Source organism: Dermochelys coriacea, chromosome 8 (genome assembly GCF_009764565.3).
Source record: "Dermochelys coriacea isolate rDerCor1 chromosome 8, rDerCor1.pri.v4, whole genome shotgun sequence".
Lineage (NCBI taxonomy): Eukaryota > Metazoa > Chordata > Testudines > Dermochelyidae > Dermochelys > Dermochelys coriacea.
In genome coordinates, this window is record NC_050075.1 from 12274893 (window position 1) to 12302303 (window position 27411).

At 40.3% G+C, this 27411-nt stretch overlaps 1 protein-coding gene and 1 long non-coding RNA gene across 6 annotated transcripts in view; one reads left to right on the forward strand and one right to left on the reverse strand.

Moving 5' to 3' along the window:
• Window positions 1-104: 104 nt before the first annotated feature.
• LOC119859842 lies at window positions 105-14711 on the forward strand. The gene is made up of 4 exons (XR_005294371.2): window positions 105-321; window positions 1493-1578; window positions 2206-2403; window positions 14565-14711. It is a non-coding gene; the product is annotated as an uncharacterized LOC119859842 (long non-coding RNA).
• Window positions 14712-14808: 97 nt separating this feature from the next.
• The window catches only part of DDX46 (DEAD-box helicase 46), a 39416-nt gene continuing 26813 nt past the window's right edge, over window positions 14809-27411 (reverse strand). For 3 of the 5 annotated variants that reach the window (XM_043490804.1, XM_038412586.2, XM_038412587.2), the window contains 9 exons: window positions 26733-26895; window positions 25888-26081; window positions 23480-23617; window positions 22713-22862; window positions 21548-21745; window positions 19875-20093; window positions 18419-18563; window positions 17592-17665; window positions 14809-16797 (listed from right to left, as the gene is read on the reverse strand). In XM_043490804.1, the coding sequence (XP_043346739.1) occupies window positions 16750-16797; window positions 17592-17665; window positions 18419-18563; window positions 19875-20093; window positions 21548-21745; window positions 22713-22862; window positions 23480-23617; window positions 25888-26081; window positions 26733-26895 (1329 nt within the window). In that variant the 3' untranslated portion in view covers window positions 14809-16749. The remainder of the gene's footprint in view (window positions 16798-17591; window positions 17666-18418; window positions 18564-19874; window positions 20094-21547; window positions 21746-22712; window positions 22863-23479; window positions 23618-25887; window positions 26082-26732; window positions 26896-27411) is intronic. The other 2 variants (XM_043490805.1, XM_038412588.2) reach the window with 1 other exon arrangement.

A 27411-nucleotide genomic window follows, 5' to 3' on the forward strand; every position in this document is an offset into this window, starting at 1 on the left:
GGGGGTGTAGCTGGAGATCCAGGGGGTAGGGGGCGATTCAGTGGGGGGTGTACATGGAGGGAGACCCTGGGGGGCAGTGGGAGAGGAGATGTTGGGGGGGGAAGTTTCATGGAGGAGACTTGGGAGGAGATTTGGGGGGTTCTTATCTGACTGACACCCTGAGTTATTTTCTGGTCTCTTCTGTCACTTTTATTTTACAAGGGCAGTTAGCTGCAGTGGAAATGATTATCCCGGCGTGGTCAGACTTTCTCACAGTGGCTGTTTGTGCTCGGTTCCCATCCTCAAGAATTGAGGAACCCCAAATCAGAGCAATATCATTTTGTATGTATCCATGTTTTGTGAACAATGGTGAATAAAAGAAAAGTGATTTAAAAGGACTGAAAATTTGGCATTGCGAATTGAAATAAGACAGGACTATCTCCTCTCAAGACTCCAGCAAACTGGCCTGACTGGAATCCACATCATGTTTCCGAGGCTTGGTCTCTACACTGTAGAGTTAGGTCAGTGTAAGGCAGCTTAAGTCAACTTCACTCTGTAAGCACCACACTACAATGTTGCTCCCACCCATATAAGTTGCTCACTACACTGACCTAATAACTAAACCTCTACAAGAGTCACAGTGCTTAGGCTGATGTAGTTAGGGCTGCGCAGTGTCTGTGTAGACACTATCGTGAGCTACAGCTCACAAAAGCTTATGCTCCAATAAATTTGATAGTCTCTAAGGTGCCACAAGTACTCCTTTTCTTTTTGCAAATACAGACCAACACGGCTGCTACTCTGAAACCTGTGTAGACACTGCATTACTTACATCTGTTGGCTGTGAGCCCCACAAGAAGTTCACAGCTGGAGCCCTTCTACGCCAGGGTTGACAGCCAGAGCTGTCAACCCCACACAGGGCTCACAGCTCCAACTGCCAGTCCCAGGGAGCTCTGGCTGTCAGCCCCAGGGAGGGGGGCTCCAGCTGTCAGTGCCTCACAATCCCCACACAATGAAGTCTGTGGAAGCACTCCCGGTGAGGATGTGCACCACCAACAGAGGGGGCATAGTGTGGACATGAACCACTGCAGTAATTACTGTGGTGTCTGTGCATTAAGGTAATTTAGGTCGACTTAATTTTGTCATGTAGACAAGGCCCAATTGTAATTTAAACTGGAAGCTGAAAAAGAGCCACCAAACGAGAATGCACCTGTGACTTTTTTGCCTGCATATTCAAATATTAAAAAGGATTTTAATTTAAAAAGAGGTGTGGCCAGCTCTGATAATGACTTCCTTTGTGGCCTAGGGCAAGTCACTGAACTACTGTCTCAATTTCCTAATCTGTAAATTAGGGAGAACATTTGGCTCTCTCAGCAGAAGTGTAGTGAAAATTAATTAGCTAGGGTGGTAAAACACTTGGGAGATGAAAAGTGGTAGATAAATCCTAAGTGTTGTTTTAATTTCCTAGCTTGTTAAATACAAAAACATATGTACTGACACTCAGCATTGTTGACAGGTGATCAAGTATATTCTGAGTTTCTTTGAAAAGCACCTCTGAAGGTTCCGATATTGGCCAGTGCTTGAAGCAACATACTGGAGTTGGTAACTAGCGTTTCTGATTGTGTGTGTCCAATCCAGTGTTTCTATATATCTATTTAGGCGCATATGTCTGTTTTAGGCCTCCATTACCATTGTATCCGAGTGCCTTGCAATTTTTTAAAATTAATTTAATCTCCTAATCGGCCTGTGATGTAGGGAAGTACTATTTATCTCCATTTTACAGTTGGGGAACTGAGGCACAGAGTTCACCCAGGAAATCTGTGGTAGACCAGGGAATTGAACCAGTGTCTCCCAAGTTTCAGGCTAGTAGAGAACCATCCTTCCTTTCCTGATCTATGTAGAAATTGACAACACTGTTCTCTGCCACTAATTGCCTCTCTATTAAAAACAAGTAAAATTACTGATTTATTTTACCTTAAAATAAAATCCCCTCTAAAAATATTTTCTTTCTGAAATGTGAAGAGTTAAACACAATAGAAAAAGCTGCCTTTTATTCCCAAGCAATGTTTCCATTGCTGCCTTTAGAAGGGGGTGCTGAGGAGTTTGATGGGTTCTCTTCCAAAGACCCAATAATGCTCCCCTTGCAATCCCTGAGAGAAAAAAATCAAGCCCTAAGACTGTATTAAAAATAATTTATTGAAAGATTCTTGTTTCCCCCTTTCCCTGCAGATTTGCAACAGGGAAGGCAGCCATTGCTCTGACATGTATAACCCATAAGTGTCTGGGTACATGCATCGTGAACCAGTACAGACTTGCAGCACCACCCGCAAATGAACTATTAAATTTTAATCTGCTGTATTTCTTTTAATGATGATTGAATCCTGTGATGCCTGAGTGTGCAGTTCCCTCATCATCTCTTCCCTTCAGGTAAGCTGTTTATAAACCAGACTCCACACACTCATCTCAGCCCCTTTAAAGTGTGAACAGCAAATTCCGCTTGAGATTTTGAAGGAGATTTAAATGCCAAATGGGCTAATTTAGGACCTAAAGTCAATGGAAGTCGAAGGCACTCAGTGCTTTACAGCATTAGGCCTTTAGTTATCAAGGTGAGCCATATTACTCTATAGAGCTACCAACTGCTGATTTTTGCCTGAATTTGCTAATGAATGCAGCTGTAGCAGAAGTAAGGTCAGAAGCTATTCTGCCTAAGTGCTGCTTTGTCCAATGCATGGATTAGTTCAAGTTAAAGGTCCTGGATTTAAATTACAATAAACCTTAAAAGGACTGAGTCCCATATACCTGAAGTTGAGTGCTAAGAGATGTACTATGTGATTCAAATGAGACCTTAAAAACAAACAAGGGTTTGTTAGCACTGATTAGACATTAAAGTCCTGTGGAACTTTATGTAAGAGTTTTTCCAGCACTGCTATCCAAATGTTTCCCTGCTCCAGTGTTGTGCAATGTCCTGGCTGCTGTGGTCCACCCCAGAGGTATATATCATTTCCAAAATATGTTGTGGTCTTTTGGGATGAAGGTTGCTATCCAAATGTGAGACATTTATCTTTCCAAGACTATGATCAATGTTGCCCTCTAAATTCACACAGAATAAGGTTTTAATCCAAAGGAATGACAGAGGTAGAATAGTTGCCTCCTTGCCTTTTTTGTCCAAGGTTTGTGGAATTCTTAACTTCTGCCATTAGGATGTAGCATGGAAGAGAAGCATAAAGATTTTTTTTTAAAGTAAAGGCCACTTTCATCCCTGCATAATGATTTAGTTTAATTATTTATGTGACTTTCTGCCATACTGGGTTTAATTCTTACCTGAGAGGCACCATATCAAATCAAAAAGAATTAGGCTCCAAGTACTCCCATGCTACCTTCCTTTACATTATTTCCTCTTAGTTTCCAACCACCACTCCCCCCCCCCCCAGCCCCATTCTTTGAAATCAGATGAAGTCCTCAAAAAGAAAAGGAGTACTTGTGTGAAGTCCTGGCATGCTTTTTGGCCCAATTTCCCTACAAGCAACTAAGCTCTCTGACCTCAGCAGAATCAAGCATTGGCTAAAATGTATGCAAGTGAATTGCAATAGCATTTCCAAGCACTGAACTGTTGCATCTCTATAAAGAGGGAAACCTAAGTCGACCTACTGCTAAAGCTATCACTGTGAGACTGACAGCAAGATCTAAACATTTGATCTTCAAGCTGGAAATGGATTTATGGCTGTACTAAATCTGTGTGACTGATCTGTATTGTTCTGTGGGCAAATTAATTCCAGGTGATCAGTAAGACAACCCTATTGCTCATACTGCTCAAATGTTAGTGTGGTAGCACTAATGTCTGGGTTTCTAGTTTGCACCTTGTGTTAACAAAAAAACCCAAACAGAAGAATTTGTGTGTTACACTATCTGATTTTCTGAAAACACTCCCCAAGATCTGCAGTTTGGCCCTTATTTACATTGTAAACAACTTGGTGCTTTGGAGATAGAAAGAGAAGGTCCCTGCCCCCAGGCACTATGCAAACTAATAAAAGTTTCCATCTCTATGGAAAGGGGAGGTGAAATGCTACCTTTTCCCCCACCAGCCAAAAGAATGGAGTTCTCCCTTTACCTGTAGTATCCCCACCCACCAATACAGCTTGTAGCATCACTGAGGGACATGGCAGGGAATTTCAATTTGTAAGAGGAGGGTTTGGGGAAAATGTATTCCTTATATTTTCCTCCCACACACACATCCCAAAATAGCTTTGCAACATTTTCTCTTTACACAGGAGTTGGGACCATATGTGGCAGAGAAGGAAGAGGAAGGGATGCTACATGTACTCTTAAAAGTAGGGTGTGGGTACATTTGTGCTACAGCTACACTTGCTTGGGATCTCATTCTTGGACCACTCCAGCTGTGTATTCATGGCTGTTTAATAGTAAATTAATAAAACCCTTCATTTCTAGAAATGTACTGGGCAGATGCTAACACCCACATGCGACTGGGGCTAATGTTCCATTTAAAGGTAAAAATATCATCAACTTCCTGGCTCAGGGTTTAGAACAAGTGTGCATCTACTGATATGGAAACAGGGTCACAGAGTAGTGGTGACCTAACTAGAATCGTAGAACTGGAAGGGACCTTGCGAGGTCGTCTAGTCCAGTCCCCTGCTCTCAGTGCAGGACTAGGTATTATCTAGACCATCCCTGACAGGTGTGTGTCCAACCTGCTCTTAAAAATCCCCAATGATGGAGATTCCACAACCTCCCTGTCAATTTATTCCAGTGCTTAACCACTCTGACAGTTACAAAATTTTTCCTAATGCCCAACCTAAACCACCCTTGCTGCAATTTAAGCCCATTGCTTCTTGTCCTATACTCAGTGGTTAAGAAGAACAATTTTTCTCCCTCCTCCTTGTAACAAGTTTTCAAGTACAGAAAAAGTTATGTCCCCTCTCAGTCTTCTCTTTTCCAGACTAAACAAACCCACATTTTTTCAATTTTCCCTCATAGGTCATGTTTTATAGACCTTTAATCATTTTTGTTGTTCTGCTCTGGACTTTCTCCAGTTTGTCCACATCTTTCCTGAAATGTGGTGCCCAGAACTGGACACAATACTCCAATGGGACCTAATCAGCACAGAGTAGAGCAGCAGAATTACTTCTCGTGTCTTGCTTGCTGCTAATACATCCCAGAAGGATGTTTGCTTTTTTTGCAACAGCATTACACTGTTGACTCATATTTAGCTTGTGATCCACTATGACCACCAGATCCCTTTCTGCAGTACTTCTTCCTGGGCAGTCATTTCCCATTTTGTATGTGTGAAACTGTTGTTCCTTCTTAAGTGCAGTACTTTGCATTTGTCCTTATTTAATGCCTGTGATAGTCTTATTTAAGAAACACTATCAACATAAAAATTATACACCCTTCTGTATTGTTACCAATAATTCCTGAGATAATCAGAACTAAACATTTTTTAAAAACTAAATGTATTTTCCCTCCATTTATGCTGGGTATAAGAGAATCAGCTGCCTCCCAAGTACCCCCCTCATTGCCAGGAGTACTTGTGCTATTCCCTCCCCTATTTTTCCCTTCACCAGGGAAATGGCACAGTCTCTTTCAATCACAGCCCTTCTTAGGGTAGCTTTTTATTTAAAAACAGTCTTCCACTCAGCCTTAAGCTGGGCATAGCTCCGCCTTCCTGAGGAACTGTGCTGCCCAAAATCCTCCTTTCCTTGTACCTTCACACTGCTGTTCCCTCACTGCAGGAGGCCCCTCAGCTGCCTTCTTATCCTGGGATAACCTGATTCGAGGCAGGTGTGGCTCATCCTGCAATTAAGCCTATTTCAGATGAGAATTCTCAGTGAAGCAATGTTTGGGTTGCAATCACTGCAGGGCAAGGGCCCTTTGTTTAAAAATAATTATTTCCACTGGAACTAAAAAGAAAATAATACAAACAAATCTATTTCAGGTTTTGCTAACGCTTATTTTTACAAAATGTGCATTTTGGGGCCAAATTTGAGTCCAAGTGTGTCTCTTTAGTCTTTGTATTTTTGGAAAGAGCTCTAGGCAGAAGGTTTTTTCCCCCTCTGGTCTGGAAGCCAGAATTTCTTCTGCAAAAGCCTGAGCTTAAGATCACAAACTCATTTAAGCCGATACCATATTTGGAAGAGATCTGGGTCAAGAAAATAATCAAAAGGGAAATGCATTCCTCTTCAATCATGTGACTGGAACAGACTACACGCGTACACTCAGGCTCATTTTATGATCAGCTAAAGCGAAGGGACAGGACACTGCTCTAAGAAACAGCAGTCGAGCTTTGGTGCAAGTGGGAGATCGGGAGGTGAACTAGCATCATACCGTTTCACACTCTAAAAATCTCAGTTTTACCGACTTATTTAAAAGTGAGCCATGCTGGTTTAGGAAAGCCTTTAAGCATAGAGGTGCACAGCACTATCCATGGATAGTTTATTATCTGCACAAATAACCAGATATGTAGGTTCCCATTTAGGTCCCCATCCTGCATGTACACGGGTGCTTAACTTTAAGCACGAGTAGTCCTAGTGAAGTCACTGGACTACTCCTATGCTTAAAGCTAAGCACATGTGTTTGCAGGATCGTAGCTTTGAACTGCATCCTTCCAGAGAGCTATGCCATCTTTTCATATTATCTCAGCAAGCTCCTGGATCCAGGCATTACCACTTAATTGCAAACTTTTAGCCAAATAAAGCAATTTACTTTAAAATATAGTTTTGTTTCTAAAGCTAATTGGGCGATTCATGTGAGAAATTGTTCCTAAAGCTACAGATACATTGTCTGCAACCCTCACAACCATTTATTCAGTTACCAGCTATATACATATTGAAAATGACAGTACAATCAAAGCTGTACAATTAAAATCTCAAGTACTCATGACACTGAACAGTTAATGTTCTAACTATATCCCTAACTGGGCCAAGTTGCACATCCATTATATTCTGGATACACATTTTACAGCATAAAGAGTAGTGTATTAAATTACCTAGTTCACCATAACACAGGAAGGGAACCAAGGGCACCAGAACCTTTGTAGATGTGAGGGGGGGAGGGGCATGCCCACCACTTTAACATAAGCGTAGTTCAAGGGTGGGCAAACTGGTCTGACCCATATGTTCTTCTGTTCATTTGATCTGCGTATGAAGTAAACAGATGAGGGGAGGAACAGAAAGGTTTACCTCTATCCAGATAAAAAGCTAGACATTTCCTGGCATCCAGCATGTAAAGATGCTGCTCCTCTGGGGTTGAATGTGGCTTAGAAAAGAACCTGGTTCAAGTGAAACTGGGAAACCACTTTAGATAAAAACTTAGGTTGTAGTCGCAGGGTAACATTGTCTTTGGAAAATTGCATGGAAGGAGGCTCCACCTGCAACTCGCACACTCTGCTAGCAGATATCACTACAAGGAAGGCAATTTTCTGACACAGAGGAAGGAAAGAAGTCACTAGAGACTTGAAAAGAGGTTCCATAAGAGCCACTTAAATGGTATTAAGGTCCCACAAAGGAACTAGCTCTAACTGGTGCATGAAGACGAATGACTCTTCTCAAGAGACTCACTGCCACAGAGTTTGACAACACAACTCATGAATAGGTGATGAAGTGCCAAAATTGCCTCCATATGGACTCTGAATGAACTAAAGTGCAAGACCAGAAGACTGAAAGTGTAACAGGTACTCCAAGATGTTCTGGATAAAAGCCAGTTGAACTCCCCTGACAACAAAAAAAGTTGAACTCCCCTAACGACAATACTGAGAATCTCCTCCACTTAGCCGATTAGGCTGCCTTGGTGGAGGAGTTCCTACTGTTAAGCAAGACCTGCTGGACTGTCTCCAAACATTGTTTCTCCTCTTCATCTAACCATTCAGCATCAATGTTGTGAGATAAAGGGAGCTGAGCACTGGATGCAGAACCTGACCATGATGCTGAATCAGGAGGTCAGGATGAAGAGGAAGAGATATGGGAGGCCAAACCAATAATGTGAGGAGGTCAGAGAACCAACATTGTCTCAGCCACACTGGAGCAATAAGAATGAGCCTGGCATGGTCCAATTTCAGCTTGAGAATGACCTGCAGAATGTTGGAATCAGAGGACAGGCATACAAGAGTGCCGATTCCCAGTTCAGGTGAAAAGCATTGGTCAAGAGGTCCAGACAGAGACCCTCTTTGGAGCAGAACAGCTGGCATTTCTTGTTGTCTCTTGTGACAAACAGGCTGGCCATCGGAATGCTCCAAACTGCAAATATGGACTGCAGAATGCTGGGCTTCAGAGACCACTCGTGAGTCAGGGAGAATTTCCTGCTGAGATGATTTGCCAGATGATTGTGGATCCTAGGCAAGTGATAGGCCATAGGAGTAATGTTTTCCCTGATGCAAAAAACTGTCGGAGCCTGATCCCCTCTTGACACAGCACATTGGCATGGGCTCCCCAATCATGTTCACGTAGTACATTGTGGTAGTATTGTCAATGAGTATGAGAACCTTTGAGCCCCTGATGTGATCCTGAAAGCTCCGTCAGTCATTGTAGATGGCATGAAACTCCAAGAACACTGATACGCAGAGAAACTTCTTGTTCTGACCAGAGGCCTTGAACTTTCAGCGAGTCCAGATGTGCTCCCCAATCTATTAAAGAGGCATCAGTGACTATAGTCCTGGTTGGCAGAGGCCATGTGAAAGGGATTACATGGCACACACCGTCCTGAATTGCCCACCACCATAAGGAGCCCAGAATCAGTGGAGGCAGTCAGACCAGCATGTCCAAAGGATATCTATTTGAACAATAGACCAACTTCAGCCATAGCTGAAGAGGACAGAGTCGCAGCCTCCCATATTAAATTACCTGTGTATACATGGTCATATGGCTTAGCAACCTCAGGCATACTCAGTCTGTGGTTGAGTGTAGAGACTGCAGCTCCAGCCATAGGTGGTGGATCTCCTGGAATTGCTCAGTGGGTAGAAATGCTCTTGAACTTGTAGAGTCTATCAAGGTCCCAATGAACTCTATTCTTTGCATTGGAACCAATGCTGACTTCCTGCTGTTTTGGTTGACACCTAGATGCTCAAGTAGGCGTAGTGTGAAGTGAACACGAGAGGGGACTTCTTCTCTGGACTTGCCACTCAGTATCATCCAGATACAAGAAGATAGGAGTTCTCTTCTGTCTGAGGTATGAAGTTACCAGAGTCACATACTTAATAAAAACCCAGGGAGAAGAAGACAGGCTGAAAGGCAGTATGGTGTACTGGCAGTTCTGGCCAGCCAAGACGAGGAGGAGCCGCCTTTGTGGCTTGGGAGGATTGTTACATGGAAATATGCATCCTGCAGGTCCAGAGCAGCAAACCAGTCATTTTGATTCAAGGTAGAGAGGATAGTTGCTAGGAATCTCACATATCTGATGTATTTGTTGAGATTGCAGACTCAGTAATAGGTCTCATCCCTCCATTGAGCTTGGGGACCAGGAAATACCAGGAGTAGAACCCCAACCTCAAATGCTGCAGTGGGACCTCCTCTACAGTCCCCAGAGCCAGTAAAGACTGAACCCGCTCAAGGAGCTGTGTCTCATGAGAAGGGTCCCTGAAGAGGGACAGGGGTTGGGGGAGGGAGTGGAACTGTATGACATAATCCAATCTGACCATGCTTAGGACCCAGTTGTCTGTTGAAATTGAGTCCCACTCACTATTAAAGCAGGTCAGCATGTCTCCAATCAGGGAGGACCAAGGAGGAGAGGTTTACCATTGGATCGCTGTCTTGAACACACAAGTCAAAATGAGCACTTCTTAGGTGCCAGGGGCAGGGCAGTAGCTAGTTAAACACAGAACCAGAAGACCTTCTCCTTTGTGATCTGTGACTCTTCCTGAAGTAGTCCCACTGCTGTACAGGAAGGGAGGATTGCCCAAAAAAACCCACACCACTGCAAGCAGTATTGCTGCTGTGGCTGCTGACTATTATAATGGCTTCTCTTTATGGTGAGAGATTATACTCCCAAAACATACAAAGTTTCTCAGAAGTCTTTAGATGAGGGCAAGTTTTCGTCAGTCTTTTCTGAAAACAAAATCCAGCCATTGAACAGCATGTCCTCATTGGTCAGCTGCATATCAGGCACAATGCCAAAATTCTGCAGCCATGAGGCCTCCTCATGACTACAGCTGATGACATAATCCTGGCTGAGGCATTCGACATGTGTAGAGCTGCCTGCAAGGAGGTCTTGGCTGCCATATGGACTTCTGAAACGAATGCCTTAGACCCTTACCTGGAGGGTTCTTGTAACCTGTATGCCAACTTACACATGGCCACCCAATTAACAAATTCATATTCTGAAAGCAGTGCCTGCTGGTTCATGATGCACATCTGCAAGGAAGAGAAAGTATAACTGTTTCTCCCCATCAAGTGCATTATCTTGGACTCTCGGTCTTTTGGTGTGGATTTATACCTTCTCTGCAGAGTCCTGTCATTTCCTGCAATCACCCCAACGAAGTTAGGGGCTGGGTTGGAGTAGAAAACGTCAAATCTTTGCATGGGAATAAAGTACCGTTTCTCTGAACATTTCACCGTAGAGGGCAATGAAGCAGGGATATTCCAGAGGGCCTTTTCTGGCTCCAGGACAGCCTCATTTATCAGGGGGCTAATCTCCTGGAACTGATGGTTAGAGAATATCAAACATTATGTGTATTCTCCAGGAAGAATTCTGCCTGGATACTCAAGAAAGTGGCCACACACTTCAGGAGATCCTGATATATCTTTAAAGTCCTCAGGCACCAAGGGAGAGGAAGATTCCAGCATGGTAGAGTCCACAGAGGACAAGGAGGTAGTGTACTGTGTCAACAGTAGATCCTTTTCTTATCCCACAGATCCAGTCAGAAGAGCCCCATAAGTCCCAGGGGAATTGACTCAGTGGTCACTTGCAGTAGTACAGGAGCGGGAGCCACCATTGGGACCAGTGATCTCGCTCTGGAACAGGTGAAGGATTGGGACATCAGGGATTGAGGAGTGTCCCAGGGATTCTAGGTCACTGGACATATGGATAAGGCAGCGGTGGCCAGTAGGCACCAGGCCAAGAGCTCCTTTCTCAACTGCGGGACAGATGCCAATCTCAGTACCAATAGTAATCCAAGGGTTATCTCTGGTGCCCATCTGATGAGGAGGATGACCTCAACCTGAATCTTGAGGAATCACAGAGGTTCAGTGGTGACAATGGGAGAGCCAGGCATTGGCAACAAGGATGGTACCAAACTTTATGATGGGATCTGCTGCCAAGACAATGATGGTGCCGAAGGATGCTTGAGGGGGGCTTCAGGGCCAGGCCCAGCATAAACTCCATAGCCTGCAGCCTAAGTGGTGTGAGCTGTGTTACCAATGGATCTGAAGGCTCTGACACACAGTCAGAAGGTGCCAGAGGCATAACAGAGAACAAGCTGTTAGAAGCCATAGCACTAGAGACCTCCTGAACCAGCAGAGAACCTGGGACTGAGAGGGAAAGAAGGTCTGAAGCCACCTCATATGCTGTCACAATGGAGATGGTCAGCAGGGGTGCCAACGTTGTCAGTGCTGGACTCAACTGATAACCTATGCCAGAACCAGTCAGACAAGGGCCTCTGCCAAAATGGGCCTCATGGCCTGCTCCAGAAGGTGCTGCTTCAAGTCTCTTGTCACCTGACTCCTCTTGGTGAATCACTTGCAGATGGAGCACTGCTCTTTAATGTGTCCCTTGCTGAGACACAACAAGCACCTCATATGGGGGCCACCATTGCAGATAGTGGGACAATGCTTGAACCCTCATGAGGACATCACCCAGTGGAGCCACCTACTCTACTAACTAAACTAACTTTAAACTAACCCTAAGGTACTATTACCACCATATACAAAAAAAAGTTATCAGAAAACTGAGTGTAAAAGTGTGAGGTGAAAACTTCACACAGAGCTTTGACTCTAGCCACGGGCATTGAGACAGGACTGAAGTAGCCAGGGAGGTGCCACTTTTATACAGCCAGGGGAGCTGCTATGGCTGCAGGGCATGAGTGCCACCCTGATGAGTACTGCTTGGCAAAGTTCGCTATCTCCGATGCGCAGGGCATGCACACCCACATGGAATACACGGCTGCATCTACTCAACGAATGTTAGTGATGGAGCATGCCCACATTTACATTTCCCATCTTTTGGGATTCTCCCTGTGCAACCTTCATGTTGCTTTTCTGCAGAAATTCTGGAGCTAGTTCATTGACCAACAATTGTGCACTCCAGTAGCCACACACGTATGCAGCACAATTGTGTTTAAATGTTTTCTACTGAACATGCTCAGTATGTGATTTTCTAAAGAGTAATTTCTCTATTAATTTAAGTTCTCTTAAAGGCACTAGCCCTCAGGAGGGATCATTGGCATGCTAGGTTTTAAACTTCATCCATATTTGGAGCAGCCCTGTGGTAGCTCTACGCCAACGTGCATGTGCAGGGATTTGGAAGACTAATTTTTTAATACACCCAGATGAACTTTCTGCTAAAAAAACAAAACAAAACAAAAACCCACTAACCATGTGCCTCAGGCAGAGCATGGCACTCAGATACTAAATAAGAACACAGAACATTTCAACTCAGGTGGTGAGTATTCGAAAATGATGAGCACAGGAATCACTTCACCTCAATTGAAATTCAGGTGCTTCTGTGATAAAAACAAGGCAGCTGTTTACATGGACTGAATATTAGATATCCAGAGCAGGAAGTTAAGCTACTGGTTAGGGCTGTTTGAGATGGAAAACAGATATTGACTAACAAAATGATTTTTCTAGGAGATTGGGGGAATCAGAACAATAATGGAGGAGTTTTACTTTTGGCCTTCACTGAAAGTAGCTGTTATGTGAGTGGCAATAGCAGTTCTGTACAGTATGCTATACTGATACTTCTATGGCACACACCATCATAGTATCAGAGTGTCTCACAAAACAATGAATTTATTCTTTAACCCCCATGAGAAGTAGGGTGATGGTATCTATTTTACAGATAGGAAACTGTGGCAGAGATTATTTGACTCCGGGTCATACATAAGAATGGCCATACTGGATCAGACCAAAAATCCATCTAGCCCAGTATCCGGTCTTCCGACAGTGGCCAATTCCAGATGCCCCAAAGGGAATTAACAGAACAGGTAATCAAGTGAGCCATCCCTGTCGCCCATTCCTAGCTTCTGGCAAAGAGGCTCAGGACACCATCCCTTCCCAACCTGGCTAGTAGCCATTGATGGACCTATCTTCCAGGCTGTAGCAATGCCAGGAATTGAACCCAGAGCGTCTGAGGCCATTGGCTTAACCACAAACCATTCTTCCCAAGTTCCTTAGTCACAAGTTACTCAAAGAAAGGGATGGGAAATAAGCCTCTTTTCTTCCATTTCCACTTAGGTGCATAAGCACAGATTTTACTTCCACATAACAAGCTAAACTATATATCTGAGTAGAGTCAGAGACTCTTGGGTTTCTAGAAAAAATATATTTTACTTTTGAAGCTTTGTAGTGTCATGGGACAGCAGATATTAATGGTTTAAAAAAAACAACAAAAAACCCTACTCACTGGAGTGGTGAAACAAAAATCACTCTTTTGGCCACTGCACGATTTTTTAATTTAAGATTAAAACTGCTCTACTTTTTGATTACTCTAACATTAATTATTAAACATATGCAATGTATTTTGTCCCAGGCCAGCTGCCATACCCTTTAGGCCACAGACTGCCAAAATGCCTCCTTGAATCATCCACCAGAAAGATCCCTACCAATATAAAATCAAAATATTTCTCCAGAAAGCAACACACACTTGTGCTGATTTTTGCTGTCTCCCATCTTAATATCTGCAGCTTCTTCCCGACACTCACATTGTCCACCTCCATACAAAGCAGATGCAAAAAAGCATCTTCTTAGCCCATCAATCTGACCATTTCATCCCTCCTTTGAATCCCTTCCCAAGCTCCCCCACCCAGGGGGGATACTTCTGCACTGCACACACGTTGGAATAGCTGGTAAGTATATAAGGCAGGCTGGATCTACCACTAGTCAGGACAAGAGATGCCACAAGAGGAGAACCCCGGGCTATTACCTGCTGACAAAATATGATTACAGCGAAACGTTTAAAAAGTTTATGATCCAGCATCACTTTTTTTCTATTTCTGCCCAAAATACAATCGCTGAAGGATGTTTTGGTTACTCGAACACCAAAACTATAAGGAAAATATAGGGAGTTGGGAACACACTCTCTTTGGAAAGTGCGTTAGATAACAGAGCAAAAAGGGTATATTGCTCTATTATATTGCCTTAAAAAAAAAAAAAAGATACAGTTCCAGTTCTCTTCCAGCATCTGAAAGGGGGTGCATCCCCCAAGGAAGCAGCAGACATGTTATGTTATCAGAGAGCTGGGTCCACTTCCATGAGCACAAAAACAATTAGGAAGAAAGATTTAATGCAACAATTTACTTCATTGTTTTCCTCCATATTCTCTTATTCTTCGCCTTGTTGCCAGAATAGCTTTTTTCCCTTCAATTTCTCTCTTTTTTGCCTTATTTATTTCTGTTAAGAGTTTGTCTCATTTTTTTTCCTCTCTTGCAGGTTGCTGGCCCTCCCCATCCCAAGTACCCAAGCACCTTCAGTGATGTTTCTATTGCAGCAGTTTTACTGTCTGGTGTCTGTCCTGCCGCTTTTCATTCCATTCCTAACAAAAAGATTCTAATGTAATGGTAATGAACGTATTTCCCTACACTTAAAGGAGCAGCTACAATTAGTGAGCACAGAGCTGCAGTAGAAACAAGTGCAGAGGCACAGCAAACAGGGCAAAAACACATCAGAAAGAGCATTTCAGAAAAAACACATGGACATTATTTTTATTTTTTAGAGGAATTAAAAAAAATATGACTATTGACATTGCATTTAAAAAACCTTAGAAGATTGTACATTGTCCAACCTCGCTGAAAATCCAACAGCGTTGAGCTGGAAATCACAGAAGTATGTCTATCAGAGTTTTGCTCGGTAGATATCATCACGAACATTTCAAACCAAAGACGTTTAAAAAAAAAAAAAAGTCAGAATGCCTGAACCTGAAAGTGCTCTACTCCAAACATATCAAAACCCACCACAACTCTGGGGGACACTGCAATTTACAGCACTGTCAAAAAGTTAGACAAGTCAGCACAAACTGTGTGAAACATCTTGCATAATAAATAATCCTAACTACATGAAGCCTGAAACATTTAAAGGGAATCTGATTTTGAAAATATCTGAGGTTTTGTTTGAACTTTGAGAAGATTTTCTTATATGTGCTACTTCTGGCTCCATTCAGGTGTTTTGTTTTGTTTTTTGTTTTTTTAAACTTTCTTAGGTATCTTATTAAGGTTGTTCCTGGCAGAGTAAATGTATAGTGCTTAGTGGATATGGCTGGTGTTCTCTTTTTCTACATCTACAAATGTACTAGTATCTCAAAACTGGAGTGGACTTCAAAATATTTGATTTTTGGAAAAAAATCAATTTATAACCATGATGCAAGCATTTGATTTGTTCTTCACTAGGGTTAAAGCAGTACATACACATAGCTATTTTAAAAGTATACATTTTTCCTCCACAATGTCAGGTCAGGAAAGCTTTCTACAGAAAGCCTTTTAAGTTTTCATCTTCTTGAAAGCTTTCTCAGCTGCTAGAATGACTCAACAATTTGTCACTTTGGTTACAGATAAGATAAGAAGTTAAAAAAAATAAAATCTTGACAGTAACAATGAAATGTTAATGACTTCTGGGGATGAGGGAGAAGTGGGTTCAAAAAAGTTGACTCCCAGGAAGCATTCACATTCCATCACTGCAATAAGGATCAATGTTTGTGGAGCCGACCTACAAAGCTAATTTTTTGTCGAAAGCCACTCTCTAACAGTATAAGAACAGTTGTCCTGAAAGTATCACATTAAATGTATATATAACACTATAAAAATGTGTCAAACTTTACACTTTATTACAAAAGTGGTTTCTCTCTTTTGCTGAGATTTATTTATTTTATTTACTAAAGGTTGAAGAATGGGAACAAAATCAAATACTAAAATGCTGACATTTAAAGAAAATCTGAAAGCAATTTTTGTACTACAAAATGTCTCATTTTACAAAAACCCAAAGATTTAACTATTCCATTCCCCAAATGATAAAGGCAAAGTAGGAAGTAAAAAAGGATGGGGGGGAGGGGAGGGACATCTGTAAAACTAAACCCTAATTGTTCTAGGACAAAATTCTAAACTCTGATCAGCAGAGGGCTCTCACTGACATCAGTGGGGATTTTGCAGAGGGAGTGCATATGGAATAGGTCACAGATGCTACAGATTGGGGAGGAAAATTCTGCTCTTATATTGGCTGTTTTACTACTCCACAATAAACTTAAAAGATGTGAACTACCCCTAAAATGTGAAGTTGTAAGTACACCCTAACAAATTCCAAAGCAAAGCCAAAATAATTTAATTTACATTATATCAGAATGTCAGGAAAATTAAAATCTGTTTTATTCAGTAGTTTTACAGTGAAAAAGCTATATAAACTATAGTTTTCAATTACATCATGCCCTGACAAAGCTAGTCTACTTTAAGACTGCTAACCTTAGTGAAGAGAATGAGATGTCTCACCAAATATCAATTTTGTGTTAAAAATGTCAGCAAGGAAAAAATAAAAATAATCTTAATTTACAATAAGCAGTGTGAACACCAAAGACAACAGAAGCCACGAAGTGTCAGACACCAGCCACTGGCAGACAGGTTACTCCAAATATTTACAGAACTTTGTATCTTCCTTTGTTGGTTGGTTGGTATGAATTTTGCTGCAATTAAAGAGGAAAAATAAGTCAATCACAGCACTTGTTGAAAACAGATAAGTGAACAGCTGAATCATTCAGTATTAGAATTGCTCAGCAATAACCCTTTCTTTGACAGTTGGAAGGAATTTTTATGTAGAGTTCAGCAATTTTAAAAACAGAGCAAAGCTAGATCAATAAAGGCACAAGAGCAATGGAACCCACGAGCAGTTGGGTTAAGAAGTGTCGGCTACCGGCAGTTCTGCTTGAGTCTAATGCAATATTATTGCAGGCTGCTCCACAAAAAACCAAGGCCTGTGCTTCTGAAGAATTCAGAATTCCAATCTCCCAAGGCAATCCTTGATTGAAAACAAGGAGCAAGATAACTCTGAATACAGAAGACTACTGCTCCTGGCGTGCTGCATGGAGCAACTAACCTCAACACAGTACAAACAGAACTAAAAACAAGAAAAGTTAAAAACCCATCTGTTACATGCCCAGCTCTGCCTGATGGAGCTAAAGTCAGGAAATGAACTGTTCTGTGAGGTAAGAACTAGCCTTTAAAGTGATGTCACAAAATTCTGGTGATGTCTTTTGTCTGCATAGAATACCTATGAACCTGAGATGACCCATAGAACAGAGAAATGTATTTTCTTTGCTGTTCGCCAGTACAGCATATTTTAGATCTGCAGCTTCCTGTCCCAGATATTAATAAAGATTTATGCTCTAGCGCTGGTATAAACTTTCTGAAACATGTACTTGTAAAGCTTTAAAAAGCCAAGCACATTCTTCTGAAATACAGTATACTGTATTTCACTTACCAGTCTGATAAGTTCTTCTTTTATAAGCCTAGTGATTTCTGCCTTTGCTTTCTGCACAGCCAGTTCATTGGCACCTGGAGACAGAACAGGAAGAAACAAAATATTAGAATCTTTTCCACATACAACGCGGAAAGAGTAAAACTGCAAGTTACTTCTAGTAGCACCATATAGGTTGCCAAACACATTTTAATAGTTTGCAGTTGTACTCTCTACTAGTGTTTATTACCAGGGCTGGTTTGTTTTTTTAAACAAAGGACATACTTAAAATTTCGTGTCACATTTCACACTACCCACAAACACCTAAAACAACAGGTTACTTTGCAGACAAACTCACATCAGCAATAGAGCATGCCAGAGTAAACGCAAGTTTAACTGGGCCATAGATTTCAGACAATAGATTTCAACAGGTACGATCCTTGCCCAGTGCTGCTGGATAACAGTGTCTCTTCTCCATGGCAACTCAAATAAGGTCACCCCGTTTCCTCTCACTTTTTTTGTTTGTTTGTTTGTTTTTTTAGCACCAAGTGAATTTTTTTTTTTTTTTGAATATTTTCATATGCAGCCACCATGTAAGCAAGCACCTTTTCTCAGGGTAGGATGTAGGTTCCAAGACGTCTTCACATCACCATGATCCAACTGGCAAAAACTATCGAGACAAATGAGTGGCTTCCCTGGGTGCCCATATTTCCATAACCAACAATGGTTTGGAGTGAGGATCCAAAGGTTACTACAATAATGATTATGGTTACTACCAAAGGATTCTCATGTCTAGTTTCACACTGCCCTGGGGACTTTTTTTTAAATTTAAATATATCTGTCGTACTTACTCTCTATAGCCAAGTAAATTTTTCGTTCTCCTTCCTTGGGTTCTTTGCCTGGAGGGAAATACGTTCCTCTGATTGTAATGGCAGCTTCAGAATATTCACTGATTCTCTGCAGAGCTTCCTTAGAGGTAACCTTCCACCTAGCAGTCTGCACAAGAAAAAAGGTGTAGGAAGAGGGGCAGCGAGAAAGACATTTTATAAAAGAGGAACCAGAGGATTAGCTGACATTCTAGACAGAAAATGTAGTAACAAAATTATATGGTGAGAGCTATTTAAAACAGAAATGTGTTCCAGGGCAAATGGGTTTTAATCAGTTCTTTTAAAAAATGAGCACCCACGTCCAAACAAACATATACCACAAAATACATTAGCACTGCTACCCCTTATTTCAGGGAAAGAACAACAACGAAGATGGAGGAAAGAGAATGATGGATGTACAAGACCACTGGAAAGAGCTTGCCAGTGTTTCCATTTCACTCTGTGTGAAGTTTAGAAGCTCGAAGACTGAAGTATGAGAAAGACTACTTCATTCACTTAGACACTGAGCTTTTAACAGAAATAAATCGCTAGGACACACAGTTACAAATTCTTTTCAAGAATGAGACAAACTTATCTTGTGTATCACCTACTATGATCTAGTGTACAAAGGTAGGGGCATATGAAGAAAACTCAGGGCTAGGATATAGCCCATACTGTGGTTATGTACATGCAATTTGAGTCCCATTGAGAAAACTCATGCAATTATACTAAAAACATTTACACTGTACTTGCATTAGGAAGAGCTGGCAGGAAAGAGTAAACTCGCATCTCTCTCACTAATTCTACTAGTCAGGCGATTACTCTTATTTGTATTAGAATAGCACCAAGAGGCCCAATGACTGGTCAGGGCCCCATTGTGTTAGACAACGTACAGACAGAGAGCAAAAGACAGTCCCTGTTCCAAAAGGCTTACAGTGGAGATTTTTTAGAAGCATAAATGGCAGTTAGGCACTTAATTCCCATTGACTGAGTTAGGTGCCTAACTACTTTTTATGCCCCTGAAAATCTCCCCTAATAATCTTAGTTTAAGAAGAGATGTAATAATCAAGACATATGGGTCTGGACCAGAATTATGGTAGTGTGGCCAAAGAAGAAAGGCCAGATCTTTTCAATATTACATAGGAAAATGCAATAAGATTTAGATGCTGACTGGATCAAGGGCAGAGCTTCACATTTTCATGTGGTAAAGAACAGTCTTAGAATGTGTCTGAAAGATTATGCATCTCTTACATGGTGCAGATTACACAGCTGAGCTAATGTCACCAGAGCTTTATTGGATACATCTGATAAAGATCTGAGATAAAGACAAAACCTCTCTGTTGGAACAAACACATTAAAAACTTGTACAAAGAGTCTGAAGTAAAGCACTGTGATAAGTGACTGGAATTAAAATATGATTAAAGAAAAAAATTATGCTTGCCTGTGGGAAGTCATTGATCTCTAATTCCTCCTCGTATCTCTTAAATGATTCACTTTGTCCTCCCTCCTGTTTTTCTTCCTCTTGTTTTTCTATGGGCACATAATTGAGCTTGGCATTTATCTTTTCAGCCAGTTGCTCTGCAATAGTTTTGGCAGATACAGTAGGAGCCTGAATTGTGCCTCCTCTCAAGATAGCATTTGTAGCCTGCTGCATCACATCCTGTAATAAAAAAAGTCTACATTCATTACAAGGTACCCAGAGGCAGCACCATAAAAACCTGGCCTTTTCAGCACCAGAGTTTCATTACATTTCTACACATAGTAAATGCCCATGTAGGCAGCTTCAACACACTTCCCAATCCCACCCAAAAAAGAAAAGAAAAAAAAAAAAAAAGCCTTGCTGCATTTTCAACTCTAAATGCTATGACATTCCAGACAGCTGTCAGCAAAACAAAACGTAATTTTAATTCATCCCATACACTTCTAGTCCAATTACCAAGCTAGGAAATGAGCATACACTGCTTCCTGTGATGGAAATCAAAACTCGGCAGTGCACAAGGACTGCTCTGACAATATACTCTGTTCTTTAGTTCAGTGGGTCTCAACCTTTTCAGGCGATTGTACCCCTTTCAGGAGTCTGATTTGTCTTGCATACCTCCAAGTTTCACTTCACTTAAAGACTACTTGCTTACCAAAAATCACACAAATAAAAAAAGTGCCACAGCACACTTACTGAAAAACTGCTTGCTTTCTCATTTTTACCATATAATTATAACATAAATCAATTGGACTATAAATATTGTACTTACATTTCAGTGTATAGTATATAGAGCAGTATAAACAAATCATTGTCTGTATGAAATTTTAGTTTGTACTGACTTCACTAGTGTTTTTATGTAGCCTGTTGGGAAACTAGACAAATATCTAGATGAGCTGATGTAACCCCAGGAAGACCTCTGCGTACCCCCAGGAGTATGTGTATCCCTGGTCGAGAACCACTACTTTAGTTCATCGAAGACATTATACATTGTGAACTGAAATCCCCCAACACTAAACATGAAGCTATCTTATACATAATAACTTTCACAGCAATACATTCTAAAAAGCTTAACCTTTCAGATGAACATTATTAATGCTTTATAGCAGGAGTGAGTTGACTGCTGTTAACTAGGAAGTTAGATTGGATTAAAATCTCCTCTTCCCCTTTGCTGCCCCCCCCCAGGAATCAAAGGTTCATGGTGACTATGTTTGATTCCAAAGGTGGAAACTTCAAAAACTAACAACCCACCTTCTGCAAAATGCTACTCAAGTTCATATACATTTTAAATTAAATTACAGAGTTCTACAACCAAGAGAAAACGTATTGTATATTACATACTTCAGCAGACAGCTATTTTGTAATTCTAATAATGTTAACAAATCCTTTAGTCACTACTGGTAAAATTAGCTATAATTAACCCTTTGTGCCAAAGCAGATCAGGGGTTCCAGTTTTTGTGCTAATGCATTTTGTCACATCCAAAAGGTTACAAAACGGATAGTCAAAGACTCATATGATTTACCATTAAGTACCGAATAAGAAAGCTAAATAGAACAATACGTTAACATGGCTGTAAAACAAAAATACATTCTATTAAACATTTAGTAAAAAATGATTGCTTGGTAGAGAGGGTGACCTTAAAGTGAAAAGGGACCAATACTTGTGCCTCTGCTCCAAGATTCTTCTGAGCATTAATTCTTAAAGCTAGTCTTTTAGCAATTTCCAGTTTTTCTGCATTACCAGCTGTTGGTGTAGGAACATTAGATGTTCCCGGTGCTGCCATGTCTTTCACTCTTTTTTTTGAATTGAACATGCTCTCAATTTGTTCATCAATCTAAAGATTAGAACAAGGATATCAGTACATTTAGCATTATGCAATTCTTGTCCACATACAGTAAGAAAACGTGTGCATTTGCTTTATTTTTCAAAAAATAAATTTTGAATCTTGCAACAATAAACATTGAGAGAGCCTGCACAGAACTACAGTGCAACTGTGAGGAAGGATGATCTTTTGGTCAGGAAACAGACTGGGCATCAGGAGACTGGAGATCTATTTCTGGCCATGCCACAGATTTACTTTCTACCTTTAACAAGGGATTTATACTGAGTCCATCATTTTCACAATAATTAAGGTTAAGCACTTTGGGATTCTCACATAGAAAGTGCTATTTAAGTGCAAACTGATGCACCAAGTTTTGTACGCAATCTCACCCTTCAGCTGCAGGAGACAGAGGAGGGCAGTGTTCACATTGTGAAGGCTACAGAGCTGGTTTGTGAGGGAGGATTTCCAGTAGTTCTTCTACAGCCCTTGTACCAGCAGTGAGAGTAATTTTCCAGATCATGGAAAAGGTAGCAAATATTAAGGAAAGGTACCTAATATGGATTTAGAAATGGGAAAAGCTGCTATATTTCTTTCCATCACTATACTACAAGACTATTGTGAATGAGTGTGACTTATTTTGTGCAAGATGATTAACTTTGCAAAGGTGAAAAACTGCTTGTGCTCTTTTGAATGGAATAATAGCCATATTTATCTTATTTATAAAATACCAGTAAGTGACAAATGGCAGATTTTTAACTCCTTATGAGGTCTATGCCCTCATACATTAAAGGAAATACAGATTTACACACAAGATGTATCTAGCAAGTTAGAGGGATGTGTGGAATAGCAGAAATCCATGCATTCTGCAATTTGTTATTAGAGATGTACTTGTACGGGTTATTTTAGTAACTACAGTGAAATCCCTTAAAAAAAGCAAACCAAAAAAAACACTTCCCCCCCACCCTCCCTTAACGCTTACATCAAGAGCGGTATCCTCATCATCTGAATCCTGCAGGCCAAGAGCAGCTTTTTGTAGTTTCTTTCGCTCATTAGCCAAAGCGTGTTCTGTTTCATCAAACTTGAATCCTTTGCCGGAGAATCCGCTGCTCTTTTTAATAGTTTTTCCCTCCTATAAACAGGAATGTTTATTTTAAAAAGTCACTTCAAACACTAAAAGTTTTAAAAGACACTTCCAGAACAATTGTGAAGATAGACTATTTATCTAACTGATAATGAGGTTAAATGAAAAAAAAAAATCAAGACAAAATTAGGACATCAGGCTTTTCAAACCTTGAAACAACTATTTCACAATGAAAAGTTTAACAGCTATTTCATATCAACTGAGCAGATGTAAACAAATCTTTTGAGTAATACAATTGTATAAATTGAAATATTCCCTGAGAACAGAATTTTCTCTTTGGCAGACAAGAAACACATTATATTCAATTTTTGAACCATGTGCTCAAATAGTGTGACAATATAAATAAAATATAAATACTACAGCACCCTCGTTGTCTTTTATATGATTTCTGAAAAAATAAGGTCTCAAGACAGCTCACATACACATGGTTACAATATTCAAATTCACAAGAAGAGTCTTGAAAACACGTCAGACTCCAATCCTGCAAACATTTAACACCTATTTGACCTCACACAAGTAGCCCCAATGAAGTTAATGCGATTACTTATGCGTGTAGAGTTATGTGCAAAGTAGCAAAAGCACAACACAAGAAAAAGGTTACTTACAGCCTTCTGTTGATCTTTGAAGTCACTCCAGAGCTTCTCCAGCTCAGCAGGAATTGGTTTCCCTGACAATTCCAAAGCCTTAATTATATCACCAGCATACCGTGCTTGATCTTCAGTAATGAAAGTGAATGCAAATCCCTATTGAATATTAATAAGAAACGTGAATTTAATCGGTATTAACAATCTTTTAAGGTCCATGACCTCTTTTTCTACTAAAGCATTGTAGCACAGGTAGTGCTGTTAAACTACATAAAAGTAAAACTGCATATTTTAATATAAACTTCCTTTTTAAGAGGAATATGAGCTAACCAGGGCTGTTGATTTTTTTAATTAATCGTGTGAGTTAACTGCAATAAATCACGATTAAAAAAATTAACAGCGCAATTAAAACTGATTAATTGCATTTAAATAGAATATCAATTGAAATGTATTAAATATTTTGGATTTTTCTCTTTATTTTCACATATAATCTATTCAGTAATTGAAATAAAAGTGGATATTATAAATATTTACACTGTAAAAAGATAAACAAAATAATATTTTTCAATTCACCTCCTACAAGTACTGTAGTGCAATCTTTGTGATGAAAGTGCCACTTACAAATGTAGGTTTTTTTGTTACATAACTGTACTCAAAAACAAAACAATGTAAAGCACCTACAAGTCTACTCAATCCTATTTCTTGCTCAGCCAATCGCTAAGACAAACAAGTTTGTTTACATTTACAGGAGATAATGCTGCCTCTTATTTACAAGATCACCAGAAAGTGAGAACAGTCATTTGCATGGCATTTTTGTAGCCATCATCGCAAGGTATTTATGTGCCAGATATGCTAAACATTTGTATGCCCCTTCATACTTTGGCCACCATTCCAGAGGACATGCTTCCATGCTGATGACGCTAGTTTAAAAAAAATAAATGCGTTAATTAAATTTGTGACTGAACTCCTTGAAGGAGAACTATACGTCCTCTATTCTGTTTTACCTGCATTCGGCCATATATTTCCTGTTATAGCAGTCTCAGATGATGCCCCAGCACATGTTGTTCATTTTAAGAACACTTTCACTGCAGACTTGACAAAATATAAAGAAGATACCAATGTGAGATTTCTAAAGATAGCTACAGCACTCGACCCAGGGATAAAGAATCTGAAGTGCCTTCCAAAATATAAGAGGGACGAGGTGTGGAGCATGCTTTCAGAAGTCTTAAAAGAGCAACACTGATGCAGAAACTCCAGAATCCAAACCACCAAAAAAAAAAAAAAAAAAAAAAAAAATCAACCTTCTGCTGGTGACATCTGACTCAGATAATGAAAATGAACATGCGTTGGTCCGTACTGCTTTGTATTGTTATCGAGAAGAACCTATCATTAGCATGGACGCATGTCCTCTGGAATGGTGGTTGAAGCATGAAGGGACATATGAATCTTTAGTGCATCTGGCACGTAAATATTTTGCGATTCCAGCTATAACAGTGCCATGCGAATGCCTGTTCTCACTTTCAGGTGACGTTGTAAACAAGAAGTGGGCAGCATTATCTCCTGCAAATGTAAACAAACTTGTCTTTCTGAGTGATTGGCTGAATAGGAAGTAGGACTGAGTGGACTTACAGGCGCTAAAATTTTACAATGTTTTATTGTTGAGTGCATTTTTGTACATAATTCTACATTTGTAAGTTCAACTTTCATGATAAAGAGATTGCACTACAGTACTTGTATTAGGTGAATTGAAAAATACTATTTCTTTCATTTATTTACGGTGAAATACTTGTAATCAAAAATATAAAGTGAGTACTGTACACTGTATTCTGTGTTATTGAAATAAATATATTTGAAAAGGTAGAAAACATCAAAAATATTTAAATAAATGGTATTCTATTATTGTTTAATCACGATTTTTTTAATCGTATGATTAATTGCTTGACAGCCCTAGAATTAACTCATGTGCTTAGCATGTAAAGTGATACAATAATTCAACCATTCACAATGAAATCTAAAGCTTTTTATTTAAGTCTAGTCACGGATGTAAGTTTGGAACATGAAATCTTCTGATGTCACTCATGCACATTTCCAAGCATGAGCAGTATCAAATGTTCAGCAACAGAGCCAAACTCATGGGGAAGCCTTACTCCAGTAAGCATTTCTTAAGTGCCACACAAATTTGGTTCAGAACAGGAAGCTGAGTTTTAAAATTTAGACCACTGCCTTACTCTTGACGTCTCTAAAAACCTCACAGCGTTCATTATTTATTAATATTTGTATTACTGTAGTGCCTGGCCCTAGGATCCCTTCTCATCAAATACCAAAGAAACATTCTCTTCTCCCAATCCCTGTTTTGGATAACTATATTAGATAAACAGGGCAGGGTTCTAAAACACAGTTAAGAAGAACAAATAATTATGTGTACATACTTTGTTGCCAGCTCGTCCAGTTCGGCCTGCTCTGTGCACATAATCTTCATAATGGTTGGGACAGCTGTAATTGACTACCAGCATTAGTTGCTTTACATCCAGGCCTCGTGCTGCTACAGATGTGGCCACAAGAAGTTTGCATACTCCGTTCTTAAAATCATTAATTATGCTGTCTCTATCATATTGATCAATACCTGCAAGGAGCCACACAAAACAGTTCATTTTTAAACACTGATTTAATTTTATGCATTTTCTTTCGATTCTGAATAATAAAAAGCATCTTTTACACAGAATCAGGGAACACTCACCAATTATTTAAAATGCCAAAACCTAACACAAAATTCAATTAACTCCAGAACAATAAACCATTTAGTTTCTGTACTACAGTAGCCTGAGCAAAATTATTTATGCTCCACTCTATGTTCTAGATTGATTTCTCTGCCATGCAGTAGTAATTTAAGAATGTAGGTGATGGAAACCTAACAGCCAACAGTTTTGTGGACTCTACAAAAACCCATTTCATACTCCCCCTACTGGTCTGCAATAGCAATGAACTACTACTGTTCTCAGAGTTGTGTTACTGCCAGACCAGTTCATAATCCTGCTGCATAAAGAGATTTTGCCATGTTATGGCGTTTTTAACCTATAAAACGCCATGTCAATTTCTGTTCCATTCAAACCGAGATAAATATAGGTCTCTCAAATGAAAGACCAGAGTGGCGAGGGAGAAAATATTCCAAGGTCTATAATGGTATTGTATGGAAAAAATTAAAATATTTCTTTAAAATTACCAAATCCTATTATTCTAGTTTAAAATAATGTAAACCCTTAAGATTGCACACTACCTCCATGAAGTGACATGCAGGGATAAGAGGCTCTCATTAAATCTTTCAGCAACCCGTCAGCATGTTCCTGTTTATCGACAAATATGATGACTGATCCTTTCTCTTGATAATGTCCCAGAAGCTCAAGTAACTTCAAGAACTTGTTCTCTTCTTCGATCACAATCTGAAAAGCAAACAGAACAAACAAAGAGACATTGCACCTTCCACTGGATTATGGGCATTACAAACTCTTAACTCCTTTTATTGGGCTTTGATTACACGAATACTGTGAACAGAAGCTGGATTTTCTTTGTGTTGCATCTACAAATAGAAGTGGGAGTATTAAAGCAGACAGTGAGCTAAGCTGGTCAAAACCTAGTAAAGAAACTAGTGACATTACTATCCACAAGGGGGGGGGGCACACACGTTTAATTATAGCAGAACAGCATGGGGCATGGCTGGGGAAGCCTACCTGAAGCAGGGTAAGGAGTCCCAGCTGGTGGTGGGTAGCAGAAGTGTGAAGCTCAGGCTACATAACCAAGGTAGTGTGCAGCCCTCCATTAAGCTGCTGGCTGTGATGTGTGTACACAGCAGCACAGGGCAGGAAACAGAAAGGAGCAACTTCTTACATGTTAACAGTTTCTAAAGGGATGAGTAGGGGAGGGGGAGCTGGGATGAGCAGGGAAGCTAGATGTTGTGG